At 53.9% G+C, this 14,424-nt stretch overlaps 4 protein-coding genes across 4 annotated transcripts; all 4 read right to left on the bottom strand.

The window, feature by feature from the left end:
* Window positions 1-130: 130 nt before the first annotated feature.
* CCOS01_11344 (major facilitator superfamily transporter) lies at window positions 131-1,901 on the bottom strand (the record flags this gene model as incomplete). Its single annotated transcript, XM_060459497.1, has 5 exons — window positions 131-347; window positions 433-530; window positions 611-900; window positions 952-1,643; window positions 1,699-1,901. 5 exons carry the CDS (start codon window positions 1,899-1,901, stop codon window positions 131-133), a joined length of 1,500 nt encoding a protein of 499 aa, XP_060310229.1.
* A 2,359-nt stretch (window positions 1,902-4,260) lies between these two features.
* On the bottom strand, window positions 4,261-5,643 carry CCOS01_11343 (uncharacterized protein; the record flags this gene model as incomplete). Its single annotated transcript, XM_060459496.1, has 1 exon — window positions 4,261-5,643. The coding sequence occupies one exon, from the start codon at window positions 5,641-5,643 to the stop codon at window positions 4,261-4,263; it is 1,383 nt and encodes a 460-aa protein (XP_060310228.1).
* A 4,008-nt stretch (window positions 5,644-9,651) lies between these two features.
* CCOS01_11342 (uncharacterized protein) lies at window positions 9,652-11,831 on the bottom strand (the record flags this gene model as incomplete). The annotated part of the gene is made up of 3 exons (XM_060459495.1): window positions 9,652-10,887; window positions 11,424-11,614; window positions 11,714-11,831. The coding sequence occupies 3 exons, from the start codon at window positions 11,829-11,831 to the stop codon at window positions 9,652-9,654; spliced, it is 1,545 nt and encodes a 514-aa protein (XP_060310227.1).
* Window positions 11,832-12,289: 458 nt separating this feature from the next.
* Window positions 12,290-13,369, bottom strand: CCOS01_11341 (uncharacterized protein; the record flags this gene model as incomplete). The annotated part of the gene is made up of 1 exon (XM_060459494.1): window positions 12,290-13,369. One exon carries the CDS (start codon window positions 13,367-13,369, stop codon window positions 12,290-12,292), a length of 1,080 nt encoding a protein of 359 aa, XP_060310226.1.
* Between the last annotated feature and the right edge of the window lie 1,055 nt (window positions 13,370-14,424).

Genomic DNA, 14,424 nt, shown 5'->3' with positions numbered 1-14,424 from the left:
ATGGGGGTATCTATTATGGCATCCTTGGCTAATTCTGACCAGGCATCTCTCCACCGCGCGATCCTTGTCCTATATAAACTGTCCGCGTCTCTTTCAAACCGTCCTTCCACTGACATCTTCTCGCATCACCTTAGATGGTGTACCGGAACCGCGGACTCTCATCGCCCAGCTCCGCCAGCTCGTCATCAGAGAGGTCGACGTACTTGTTTTCCAGACGACCGCCCTGCCGCTGCTTGTTCTCCCTCGAGTACCAGAACCACATGAAGCCGTACATGCATGTTGCCATACCGACCATGCTCAGCGTCACGGCGTGACCGCGGATATAGCGCGGCTTGTCGACAGCTTGGCTGCGGAGGGTCCTTCTGTCAGTTTTGTTGATGTGAAGGTGGTGATTATGTGGTGCGATGGGTCTAAGAAGGGAGGAGGACTCACTAGATGAAGGACGACATGACGCCGGAGCAGTTGCCGATGGTGAGCTGCATACCACTCGCGGTCGTCCGCTTGCCGTATCTCGGCGAGTTGTTCGGAAGCTATAAGAAATACCAAAATTGTCAGTCTCGACGTCATGTCGATGACACCAGAACAGCAGCAGAGGAGGGTGACAACTCACCCAAGCAAGTGGTAACCCAACCACGACGTACAATCCCGCCGCGACAAGGAAGCATCCAAAGTAATGAACCCCATTCGAAGTCGGTGATATGAGCACGCCGTAACCGATGACGCTGATGCTCCCAAAGATGACACAGAACAGGCCGCGCTTTTGTGTGCGGTCCGACAGGAAAGCCATGGTCATGTAGACTACGGCACCGAGAAAGTAGCACGGCACAGTCAGCAGCTGCACCTGCGCCGCCGTCCACGTTCCGAGGCCATTTATAATGGTCGGGAGGAAAGTCGAGAAGCCTACTATCGTCAGTCACCTACTCTACAACATCAAGAACGAGTGAAACTCACCGTAGAGCATCGTATCAGCCCCAAATTGCGCAACGCAAAACACCCATACCTTCCAATCCATAAACGCCTTGACCATATCCCCGCGACTAAACTCCTGCGCACTGCTCGTGTTGCCGTACTCCCTCCCCCTCCGCCTCACCAACACCGCCTTCTCCTCCTCGCTCAAGAAGTACGCGCTACCCGCGTCGTTGGGCAACGCGAAATACGTCACCACACCAAGCACGACCGTCGGCAAGCCCTCAATGATCATAATCCACCGCCACCCGCTCAACCCGGCGACACCCTCCATGTGCCCGATCCCGTACGCCAGCAGACCACCTAACCCGCCCGCGATGGCAGCGCTGACGAAGAGGTAGCCCACGCGCAGCGCGAGCTCGTGCTTACTGTAGAAGAAGGTGAGGTAGACGTTTAAACCCGGGAAGAGGCCTGCTTCGACGACGCCTAGGAGGAGGCGGCAGGCGATGAGGGCGCCGTAGGAGTTTACTAGCCCCGTGAGGGTGGCGATGATGCCCCAGGAGACTGTGATGAAGGCGATCCAGCGGCGCGGGGTGAGGAGCTTGAGGACGAGGTTGGAGGGGACCTCGAAGATGATGTAGGTTACGAAGAGGATTGAGACGGCGACTTGGAATTGGTTGCCTTGGAGGTTGAGGTCGCGTTCGAGGTTGTAGAGGCGGGCGTTACCGATGTTGACGCTGTGAGTGTGAGTCAAGGACTGGGAGTATATCCGGAGATGGCCGTGAAACTCACCGGTCGAGAAAGCTGAATAGGTAGAGGAGCATCACGAGGGGCACGATGTGCATGTCTAGTTTGCGGACGATTTTCTGTTCTGCGATGCGGTCTGCGAGCTCTTGGTCACGGGCGTCCATGTCGGGGGAACTGGTGCTGGGGCCCAGGCCGGTGTCTTCGTAGACGCGGTCCTTGCCGGAGGCGTCCATGGTCGTTATGGTCATGCCGGTGTTACGGCGATAGGCCGGGCGGAAGAAGAAAAAAGCTCTTCGATGTTCCGGGTGTGCGGGGTGGTCCGGAAGCGACGAGCGGCTCAGTGAGTTTGCGCCGGCGATGAGCTTATGGCGGGCCTTTCTCTAAAGAACTGGGATTAAGTTCTGAAAAGGTGTAAGGTAAGAGTTGCCCCGACCTCTTTCTTAACCCAGCCGTTAGAATGGGTTGAGAGCTCCCTAAAATTCCACTCCGTTATCGCCAGATGATCATCAAGGTGACGATGAGCGCAGGGTTTGGTGATGTTTCAACGGCGGGATGAGTGTGTGTAAGGTATGAGATCTATCGCGAACTGCGCAAACAATGAGATTTTCTCTCTGTAACCTGCCCCTCCGGTTCCTATGTCGGCGGGGTCCCTGAAGAGACAATGGCACGATGTCGACTAGGTAGTCACCGAAACTCCGCCGAAAAAAAGCTTACGAGCTAGAGGGATAAAGACAATATGGGAAGCGCCGCTTCTGCGAGTCAGCCAAGTTTGGAATCAATTGAAGGATAATTGACTAGCAGAGATGAGGCTCGATTGACGACAATGTAGAGCAAGAGTAAGTAGCAGGTCCTAGAAGGAGGTACTCTAGATAGAGTAAGAGAAAACTTGAAGAGTCACATACATAATTAGAAACACAGCAAGCCAGCCCCTCCCCCTCCATCGTCCCGCCCAGTTCTTACCTCCCCCACGGCGGCGGATTTATCTTGACATGTGCAGATAAGACCGCAAAAAGCCAAGACAACCCCCCGGGTCTGGAACGCAACCGTGGTAAGCTCGGAGCTGCGAACACTCGACGAGTCTTTAGAGGCATCGGGTGGCTGGTCTGGTTGGATTTTCTTTGCTTGTTTCATTTGTCAGAGACCCGCCCCGGGTTATGTTCTATTCCCGCACATGTAGGAGATACCCGACGTGGTGCCACCGCCCTATGCCGTGCTATAGTGTGCGTAAGCAGAAGTGCAGGCCGCGACACACGTTACTGCTTGCTTAAGTACCCCAGAAAGATATGCACCCTACAGTTACTTGGTATTGCTCGAGTTCCAAGACTTGTTATCGCGATGTTGCGTCTGAAGTCTTGGCTTGCAGGTAGAGATAGACGCCGTTCAATAGCATCGGTAATTTTGTCGCCGATGGGTTTGTAGGATCAGCATGCTCACTAGCCCTTCGTTTCGAGACTACATAGAGCTGCCAGCGAGGACGGGCATCAAGCTGCATTTTGAACCGCTTCTTGAAGCGATTAAGAGTATGACATCTGTAATATCGAAGAGCCTTAAGCAAATCCCCAATAGCGCCAACGATGTCGACCGAGTTTCTTCGCGTTACAATCGAGGCCAAGTGCATTCTAATTGTACATTGAGTGATGAGGTATCCTTAGATAGAGTCACACCGCGACGCAGGTCCGTCTCAAAACCAAATGAAACACCCGCGATTGCAATGTCTACGTGTAGAAGCAATCGCCAAAAGGTTACACAAAAGCCATTAACGCAAACACTCACACATTTCCATCCCATCTCCCAGCTTCCAAAACGAACATCAACAACTTGGGATGAACAACTGGCCCCTGCCAACAAACCTATCCCCATGCTCCCCCTCCTGCATACTTCACTCTCCGAGATTCAAGATTCAAACCGTGCTCAGCCCTCAGAACCCTTCAAAACCTTCCCCTCTCCCGCATTCTCACCCACGGCCTTCACAAATAAAGACCAACCAGCTCCATCTCGTCGCGGTGAGGACCACTTGAGTGGGTGAGTGAGGCCCATCTCATCCATCCCCCGACGCAGTCAGCAAACGCCGCATTCTAACCTGCACGCCACGCTCCCACCGGCAAGCTTCGCAGGTCGCAGGCCGCATCCGCCGGGTCGCCGTTTGACATGACGAAACGGTTTGAGTACACCCGAACCTAGCGAGCTTATCATAAATACAAGGGACTGTCAGTCTTTTTTCTGATGTTCTCAAAAGACGTCTGACCTTTCAGCCTCCTTCAAAACCTCAAGTCACACAAGCTCACAGCAATGGTTTACTGCACATATCTTTCCATGTCGTACACATTACGAAGATTATCTACCGAACATCCTCTACGTGGAAATACACCCGTCCCCTTAAGCAGTCCGTCTTCTTTTTTATAGAGCCTGCTTTCCTTGCCTGTTTCTGATACCAATCTGTCCCGTATGGAACTCGATGCAACGCTTTCTCAAAAATCTTCAGGTAAATAACAATCCCTCCTCTGGATGATCCTTATATGCATTTCCCCTTTAATCTCTGCCTTTCCTTTGAATTCCTCCAATCTTTCCACAACAAAGCTTACACACATAACAAAAGAAATTATAGCATTATCGATACCTCTCGGTAGGCATCTCGTAGACATCCGGTACAGGACCCGAGTTATACGTCATACCCGGCGCGGGTCTCGACTGCTGTTGCGGCGGCTGCTGCGGCCTGGGTTGCGACTCGCCCATCTCGACGACCTCGTCTCCTCCCATTTCTGCGGGTAGGATTCTCGTTCCACCGAGCTCCTGCGCACCACCCGTCGGCGGGCGAGATCCGTATCCGGCACCCGCGGGCGAAACTGTACTGTTTGTCATGGGGCTCACGCTCTGCGAAGGCGGCGAGAGCTGGTGCTTGGGCACGGGCTGTCGTCTCTGCGTTCCCGCACCCGCTCCGAGCGCTGCAGCGCCTGCAGCAGCACCACCGTAGCCGGCTCCAGTCTCGGACATACCTCCACCGGGCCCGCTGAGGGGCGAAGGACCGTTGGGATCGTAGGCGCGCATGTCGTCGAGGTCAGCGCGGGAAGGTCGGTTAGCCTTGCGGCGCTTGTAAAGCCAGTATCCGATACCAATGAGAGCCGCAAGTCCAACGATGCCAACACCAACACCGATTCCGGCCTGTGCGCCGGTGGAAAGGCCACCGCCGCTGCTGGAACCCGTGCTCTGCGCACCGCCGGTCGCAGTTGCGGTGCCCAGGCTGCCGGTCGTCGGGCCGCTTTCAACTGTAGTAGGCGCGGCGGTGTCGATGGAGGTGGAGGTGACGGTCAGGGTGGATTCGACGGTGATTGTGGTCTGGGCATTGTTGAAAAGGGTGCTTGTGACCATGGAGGTGAGGATGGTATTCGAGGTCGTTGTGAGGAGCACGGTGCTGGTCCGGGTGGCCAGGACGGTGGAATCGGCGCCTGCTGAGCCGGAGACAGTGACGACTACGGTGACGAGAGCGCGCTTCTCGATGACGCCGTATCTTCGGAGATCGTTGGCGTCGGCGGCGGGCGTGATTTGAGCAGCCGGGGCGTCGTAGGGAGCATCGAGAACAGGGAGGAAATTGAGACTGCGCTTGGCAAGGACGGTAGAGGTGACATAGTTGGTCACGGTGGCGGTCGCGACATCGTTGCTGGTGATGGTGGTGGTCTGGAAGGTCGTGGAAGTGACGACAACGGTAGTGGTGACTGTACGCAAGAAGACTGTAGTGGACGTGACTGTTCCTCCTCCGCCGCCGCCCACGGTGGTGGTGATGGTGACTGTGGTGGTGGCCTCTGCCGCAGCTGTGGTCTCTGTCGTGGCCGCCGGAGTCGTGGCTACGGGTGTTGTGGAAGTGGGCGTCGAGCCGGTGCCGGTTTGTCGGGGTCGGAGGACAGGCAGGGGCTTGCTGCCATTATCGACAAAGGGAAAGGCGGTGGTGAAGGAGGACCAGAGTAGGGCCGCGAGGCCGGCTGATCCGAGACGCATGGTTGCGATGCGGTCACTCTACGACGAGTAGAGGACCGAGAATGAGCGCAATGGCAGTGGTGAGGATTGAGGTTGACTCTTGTTGAGTGGAAGTGGGAGGTTTAAACGGGGGAGGGGGGCGTAGAGTCGAGGACGAATTGATGGAGGATGAGGAGGATGCGGTAGGTAGTAACCTAGGGTAAGGCGGGTCGGAAACAAGTGTGAGTGAGGTGTGTGTGTGTGTGTACTCCGTGTGTGTTGTGCCACCACGGCGAAACACGGTGGAATGGGAATGGCGTCGTACAGTTTGGTTGTGGGAAGAGGCAACGAAACGGTGCGAGTAGACGGAGGAACAATCAATCGACGGGGGATACGAAGTAAAGATGGGAAGCAGAGGATGGAAGATCCGCTAGGTCACGCCGGCACAGGTTCGGTTGATTACGAGAAGAACTTTTTAGTGGAAGGAACGGAGACTCGAGAGTGCGGGAAAGAGCGATGTAGATTTAGCATCGATTGGCGACTGCCTCCAAAATCAGTCCTGGAGTCCTGGAGTCCTGGGCTGTTTGTTGGCTGTTCACTAACTTCGCTTCGTACACAACTTCTTTCTCCCTTGAGTCTCGACACGAACAACTTTCTCGAGTCCTAGAGACCTAGACCATGCAAAAATGCACACAATGCAGCCAAATCTGCACAAGTCCCAGCAAGTGCGCCTGTACCTCCGCAGCAGTGCAGATTCCGTTGAGCTTAGCGTCCCGGCCGACGGGTGCTAATGGAAAAGCCACTCGTAATAGCGTCCACCCGTCCAAGGTGGCGCGGTTTACTGGTTTTTTGCCTCATCTGTCATGGCTCATGAAATAGGTACAAATGGTGGTTTGTGCATGGCATCTCCCCTTCTCCTATGTATGACATCTCTGACGAACTCCGTCTTCTCCGTCAGGCTAGGCACTGGGCAGCGCTTCTCCTTTCCATGTTCCATCGAGTCTCTCCACCGCCGGATACTGGAGAGGAGCCCGAGCCGACGGTTTGAAAGAGGGGCCCTTCTCCCAAGAACTTCGAATGAACAAGTGACCGAGAAAAAAATAGACAAAAGAGTGGGCGGGAGGGGCGTCGAGGAATTAACCACTCCATCTGCTGCCCTCTCGAATCCCAAACGGCAGGTCGTCAGTCAATACTGCTTCTCGAGGGCGGCCCAAACCCAAAGGAAATAAGACCAAAGGGCGACGGAGCGAAGAAAGGCTAACAAATGTTTAATTTGAACACGCCCAAGTAGGAAACACAATGACACAACCACACAAGGGGTGTACAAAAAGGGACGAGGATTCCGACAGCGAGGGCTTAGAAATTTCGGATGCCCGTCAACTTGGAGCTCTTTTCGACAAGGTCTCTCCCCGCCATCCGAGAGTGCTCTCGATGGTGATGTGCGCCGCTGCTTGGGTACCCGCTGAATGCTGCAATGGCAGTGCTCGACAAGCCCGTCATTGACAGCCCGCGGTGGCCGGGCTCTTCGCACGCACACACGCACGCCATCATGGGGTGTCCCTGAACCCCTGGACCAGTGGACCCTGCCAGCCATGAGAACCTTCAACCGAGGTGCTGTGCGCCCCCAAAACGTTTCTCTATCTCGCTCTTTCCGACCTCTGCCGTTTGGATTGAAAGATGCCATAATACGGAGAGAATTGACAGCCAGTCGATGGTTATCAGCAATATTACCAGGGCTCGGGGCCAACGCATAGGTATCGATAGCCAGGCAGTACACGGCGGAGTTCCATTGGACAATCAGCAGCAATACGAGATTGTCGGAAAACCGCCTTGGTCCTGTGATGGTTAACGAAATCTCCCCGTCAACTCCAGTCTCCAGCCAAACCCCCGTGTCGCCTGCCCCCTCATACGGTACGCGGGATGGACCCAAGTGGGCAACATACGATGGCTGAGTAACCAAGGGCCCCGACAACGGCCACGACGACGACTACGACAGCGACGCGTAAAGAAGAAAACATATTGAAACTACCATGATAACGAGGTTTCTTCCACCCGTATATGCATCGCGCGGTGTTGAGAGGTTTCAAAATGTCGCAACCATTCAAAAGTACGGAATACACCTAGACCCTTGATAGATGTTGCGATTCTCCCGCCAGGGTTCACTTGGATCCCTCCCCGGGCCATAAAACCACTTCCGTGTCATCGCCGGCGTGGCGCTGGTCATCCGGGCGTCGAATGACCCTGGATTCCTCAAATCGTCAGCTAGCGCCACATTTGCTTGCATTCGCGCATTTCCTGCCAAATTCGATCTTTTGGCGGTGGACCGAATCGCGACATTGACACGCGCCCAAACTATTACAGCGTGTCGAGAGAAGAAAGAAAAGCGCTCGTGTTCTGTGGTAACGAGTGAGTGATCCTACTCGTGTTTCACCCTCGATAATGCTTCTTGATCTATCCGTCTGCTCGCAGCTCGAGGGGACAGAGTATCTAGTGGTGTTGACGTTCCGTCATGCGATCTGCGCGTGGGCAGAATGATATCAGCTTGGGCAGACGCTTCCAGCAGACAACGCATAACAACACACACACACACGCACACGCATTCACGCGCCAGAAAATGAGCCGAAACGGAATACGAGATCGAGGTGCAGCAGCCAGCGCCCCAGTAGGTCTGCAGAACGGTCGGTTTAGGGAGGTGTGCTCGCCAACAGCGTCATCCTTTGTAGATCAACACCGTCTGCGACAAGAGAGAAGATTGTAAGGATTCTCGGGTCTCAAAGATGCTCAAGATGGGAGAAAAGCCCGACAGGACCCAATCACTCGCTCCTGGAGTCCGTCCAGTTAGTTCTACGCAGGAAGCAGTCTCATGCTTGGAGTCTATCAACTCTCAGAAAAGTCCGCTACTCAATCTCTTACCACCAAGCTGGCAAGCTTCGAAAGTGCTTACCGCGAAAAGAAGAAAGAGGGGACCGCCCGGGACACTCGGGCGTCGAAGACTCGAAGGGGCCCAGCGTTTGTAATTCCCGGAAATTGCCCAGAGACACAGCGTCCACCGGCCGGTGAGTAATCCAGTTGCCAACTGAGCCACACTTCACCGTGAAGCCCGGCACACGGCGCGCCCACTCAGCTTGGGGCTTAACACGACTTCCATAACGTCTGTGCATTTGCCTTCAAGTGAGAGTATGGCTCACATGTCGCTTACGAGGAATGCATCTTTCAATTCAAGCTTTATTTCTCCAGAATTTGCTCGTCATTTTCCCCATGTTGTACTCACAAGTGTGAGACACTTCACTTTTGTACTATTTGACATGAAGTCGCCTCCATTCTTGCCCGCTCCCTGCCAAGGCCTCTGCTTGGAAGGCTTCGTCCTGTCCATGGGCCGTCGCTGGCAGAGTGGTCAGTCTCACCCAGAGTGACTGCCTCATTAAGCTCACATGATCGGTTCCCTTCGACTTCACATCATTACGGCGTAAGCGCACGATAGATGACCAGTAGAGATGACCAAGGTTTACGTCCTCTTATTGACTGAAAATGCCTGTATTGATCTGTACTCATTTTAAGAAACAATGACCCAGCAGCCGCAAAGCAGCCGCGCCATTGTTGGAACTGAGAAGCGCAACCGAGATCAAGATGTGAAACGATATCAAGATCTGAAGTTGGTATGATATCCTCCGAGAAAGGGCTTCGTCGCCTGTATTCCATTAACCGCTTCATGGCGTCACTACATCCGTCACTACGCAAGTCTTTCTCTAACTTTGCTCTGTTTTCTAGCAGTCGATGGGATGCGTTTGATGTATCTATATCCAGCCTGCAGGTTATATATTCCGACGTGGAACTCCTGGAGCGTATCAAACGCTACCTTGTTAGACGCCTCGACAGTAAAGCCATCGGTTCCGGCTTGGGCACTCTCCTAACTGTCGATAACGACATCTACGGGAACCGCGACATTCGTGTCCACACTTCAGGCTGGATCATTGTCTCTGTACGGAGTATCCGAAAGAGAGTACCTGAAGCTTCGACGCCGCCAACAAGCCGTCCAGCCGCCTTTGGATCTTATTTACTCTTGCGCTGTTCCACGAAGTCTTGAGGATGCCCAGCGGTGATATCATCCAAGAGATCCGCCGACATTCGTACACACAGGGCCCGAAAGAGCTCAATCTCATGCTCGCCCAATGCCGTGTCCATCCCAGAGCATCTGAGCTCCTCATTCTCGCCGCCGTTCGTACCGCAAGCAACCCAAGAACGCCTGCCATCCAACCAGGTCGGCACGTTAATCGGCCCATCCCACGGCCTCGTCCAATCGCCCGCGAAGAAGTTGATGGAGGCCAGCGGACTCTTTGCGTAATGTCGGATGAATCTCGCAACTTGGAGGGCACTCGTCGCCGTGAGTAGAGGGCTGGCGAGCTGCTCCACCGGATCGCAGGCATCCTCGCAACGGACCGGATCGTACGGGCCCTGTTGACGACGGCATTCGCTCGCGATCTCGAGGTATAGCGTGAGGTTGGTCAGTCCAGCCGGGAGGCCTAACGAGAGAGCGCGGAGATCCTCCCATGGCCATGTGCCGTTGCGGTTGAGGTCGATGGTCAAAGATTGCAAATTGGGTGCTAGGTTGCGAAGGTCTCGCATGACCTCACTCGGAAGTGCTGGTCTTTTGGATTCTAGGCTTTCTGGCGTTCGCCATTCCAGGTGAGTGAGTGAGCGTCCATGGCGTTCCAGTATGGGGATGATGGACTGGTCTTGGCCGGCGTCTAGCCATGAAAGGCTGTGCAGCGAATGCGGAGGTAGAGAGAGGCCAAAGTCTACGGTTGTGTTTCGTTCCAGCCTCAACGTGCGAAGGCTTGGTAGAGATAGAGGCAATTCGCTCTCGACGAGTGCCTCGGGGGGACCGTCGTAGTCCAAGATGGAGAGATTGCGGATCTTGGAGAAGTCCATCGCGTCGAGCCATAGTTCGGTGTTGCTCACCGACTTTTGGTCATCCGAGAGTAGTCTCCATTTCAACCACCCAAAGGCATCACCCGACCAGATCCAAGCACTGAGATAAGTCCATCCTCTCAAAGGATGTAGGTAATCCCCATAAGTGTCGTAAAAATGATACTTTTCGAGGGATAGTGTGTCCAGTACGGGGAGATATCGTGATGTTCGGGCAGGGTCGAGGGGAAAGCTCCAGCGGTCGGGTTCTCTTACACAACCGATCTCTCCGATACGCAGGTTGAGTGATGTGATGTTGGGGCAGTGGATGAGAGCATCGTGGACTTCGGCTAACGACTCGTAGTCTGTGTTGCTTGGGCTCTGGTGGGACGGTGGTATGGTGACTCTGAGTTCTGAACTGGAGGGGCAAGTTACAGGTTTTGCGGGTGAGGCGATTCCGGCCCAGACTAGGAATGAGGTGAGAGCATGTGTGGGAAGCATGATGAATTCAGTCACCGATCCCCTTTCTAAACATCGGTTTCCGTTGTGATCCTGCGGCGAGGATGGAAGTTGAGCTTATCAGGTAGAAAGACGATGGCTGGGAGAGGTGACAGGGGCGTGTTGGATGGACCCCTGTTTCGCTGTGCCTCATTCAACGTGCTCCCCGCCATTTATCATGATTTGCTTATGCTTCATTATCACAGATATTTGCCCAGCAGCTGCCCAGCAGCTGCGCTATTGTTGACACCAAGAAGGGCAATCAAGATCAAGACATCGAATGACATCAAGATAGCAGCAGCACCAACCAAGTTCTCCACCTCATCGTTATCAAGTAAGGGGAGGACTTGGCCATTTCTTGCAGCAAGCAACAGTAACCACCGAAAGTCATCTACTTCCCCACCATTCCCCCTCTCTACCACAGTCTTTGCCCTGAGCCGGAGGAGGTCTGAGGTAGACGCGACCGAACCCCCCAAGAAGGACTCGGTTGCGTGTATGCGCTCGATGCAGCCATTGCCAATCTCCAGGACATCCATTCGTACTCGGAATCCTTGAGGTGCGTCAAACGCAATCTTGCTGTCGGCCTCGATGGTAAAGCCTTTGAGCCCGGCTTGGGCGCTCTCCTAAATGTCGATGATGGCCTCTGAGGGGGCCGCAACATCCACGTCCTCGGTGTGCTATGTCGAGGAGTGGGCAACGCTCGCCGCACCTCCGACTAAGATAACATGCTGCCGTAAGCCTGGCCGGACAAGGGCCGTTGCTGCTTTAAAGCAGGCAAACAGCGCGTCGCGCATGGGGATGGAGATGGTCTTGGAGGAGTTGGGCATTTTGAATGATGACTCTTCTTAGGGATCTAGCTTCGAGCGAAAAATACTTTGAACAACTGAAGAGCTGTTGCAAGTAACTTGTAGTAACTTATACCAATCTATAATCTTTAGCAATGCACACGGTAAGTGATTCGATGCTTTATCAAGAACCTACCAAGAAGTCTGTCGATGATGTCGCGAAGAAGAAAACACAGCAAAAAGAGAGGGAGGGGTAGTTGTCAATCTGACTACTTGCCTTCCCATGCTTTACATCACCTGGTGCCTGCTTTGACAATCATTCACGTCTATTTGGTGAGGCACTTGGGGCAGCTGGTATCCCTCGGACCTGACCCATTGCTTGGGAGTTTTCATGTGCCTGGAAGATAGGAAAGAGCGTGTCGACGATGTGTTTCCCCTAAACACTGGGTATCTATCGTGAATGCTACCATAATTCCCTCAATCGTGCTCGAAGTGAACGACTATGATCTTTTCGAGAGTTTCCTTGCTTCGTCAAGCTCTTCAGTCGATTCCTCCCGCCGCCTCTTTCTCTCAGTTCCGGGTGCTATGCCGGTTTCGCTTCTCCGCAGGTCGATGTCCACGATCCAGGGATAGCGTTCCAACTCACCATCCACCTCTAGCGCGGCGTTTACGAACATGGTGCTCTTGACCTCCGACGAGCTCAGATCGTTGCGGAGATGTCCTGCACTACAGTATCGCTGCGCTCTGCATACGTCGAGTCTCATCTCTCTAACCTTCTTGTCTTCTTCAGATTCGAACCGGGTACCCCCGAGCGTTGCGAGACTTTCAATAAGCTGAGACTTTTCGTGGTTAATATCACTAAAATGCGAGGGTTTGTCGGAAATCTTTGGGCGCCAAGCTGCGTCCTTTGCTCCCCAACCACCGTGTACATGTCCGAAACAGTGAAAACGAGGTTGAGACTTTGCAACCGCAGCAAACAGATCCGAACAGCCGATACGCTTCTTATTCGCAGACATGTCCATAATCCCACGCGGCGGACCATGAGTGATGACGATGTCCGTGTCGGCCTGGATTTGGAAGTCATGTCCCTCGCTTTCGTTGTACGAGAAGCCCCAGCCTTCAGATGATGAGGATGATGGCGTGTACGGGCTAGCGTAGACCTTGAGCCTTGTGCCGTTTGCCAGAGTCAGTTCGTGTGTACCCTCGTCCAGGAGAACGATGCCGTCCTTCTTGGCATCGACGAAGAGCTTCCTAGCCAGTCCGTATCCGCCATACTCCCGTTCAAGCAGGTCTGCTTCAAGTGGTGCGCCGTCGATGCGGTTGGCTTCCTCGACTTTTGCTTTGAATGCTACGGGGTCGAGAGAGAAGTCGTGGTTACCTGCGATGACGAGCGTGAGTGGTGCTTTGAACGACTTGAGCATGCCGAGAGTTTGGCGGAATTCGTCCATTTTTGAGTGCTGTGTGAGGTCGCCGCAGTGGATCAGGACATCAGTCGGTTCACGAGGCATCATTTCAGGTGGGAATGTGTGGCCATGAGTGTCGGAGATGATGAGGAATCTGGTTTGGGTGGTGGGAGACATCGTGTTGAGACTGCGAGGTTGAACGGAGGATGTAGGTAGTGGGACTTGGCCGACTCTTGAAGGCGTCAAGTCTGAGATGAGTTGTGTATGTTTTTCCTCGATATTTCAATTCGGCTGAGGAATACACTAATGCTTAAATGTGAAAACGATGAGCCTGGGGAGAATCTCTGCGATATGGTTTTGAATTTCTTTAGTCTGCCCACATACATATCTCCGTTTGTGTCCATCAAGTGACATACCAGCTGCGACAGGTTTTTCAACCGCCGCCAGATAACCTTCATTAATCCCCTCGCGATACCTGGATAGACTGAATAACGAGGCTGGGAAAACACGATTATAGCGGTGAAGCATGGTAGATGACGTGAGGGAAAAGAACTTCATTAACGTCGAGCAAAGAGTGAGCCGCTCGACAAGAAACTTATCAAATGGGGTATGGGGGCGTTGACAGCCCGCATAAACCTACCACAAGAACAGGAGGATGGACTGCTACCATGACTACACCAAGAACTGCAGTTCAACCGCGCCGGATCAACCGAAGCGGCAATGGCTCGGCTCCGGTTGGGGTTCAAAGCCGGCGCACTAGCCGGGCATCCTCAGCCGGGCAGGACCGGAAGCACGCGCATTCTACTGTGAAGCAGAGAGGGAGGATATGGAATCACCCTCCAGACAAACACGGCCACGTCTGATACCACAGTGTTGAGGCAATTGGTGATACCAAGTAGACATCATAATCTAGGCAAGTCCCCTTGTCTGCTCTCGCGCGAGACCAAGATACCCGAAATCGCCAAGCAAAAAGCCAAGCCATCCCTCGCCCATCATCCCTCACTCATACACCATCAAGCACGAAGAGCCACTCAACCAGATCGCCCGGGCCCGGCCTGAAAAGTCCCCGTATCTACTCACCCAAGTGGGTGACAAAACCGGTTGCCACTGTTATCACTAGTACCAATATCTACTATACAGGGTATATTCTCTGACGTACATAAGAAAGGTTTTGACGCGAAAAGGGTAGCGGCTATCATGATATACCTAGTGAAAGGGGCAAACGCATGGCA

The sequence above is a fragment of the Colletotrichum costaricense genome, assembly GCF_030867565.1.
Source record: "Colletotrichum costaricense strain IMI 309622 chromosome Unknown Scaffold_12.1, whole genome shotgun sequence".
Lineage (NCBI taxonomy): Eukaryota > Fungi > Ascomycota > Sordariomycetes > Glomerellales > Glomerellaceae > Colletotrichum > Colletotrichum costaricense.
Note: the sequence above shows the minus strand (reverse complement) of the source record. Positions and strands in the feature narration are given on the sequence as shown.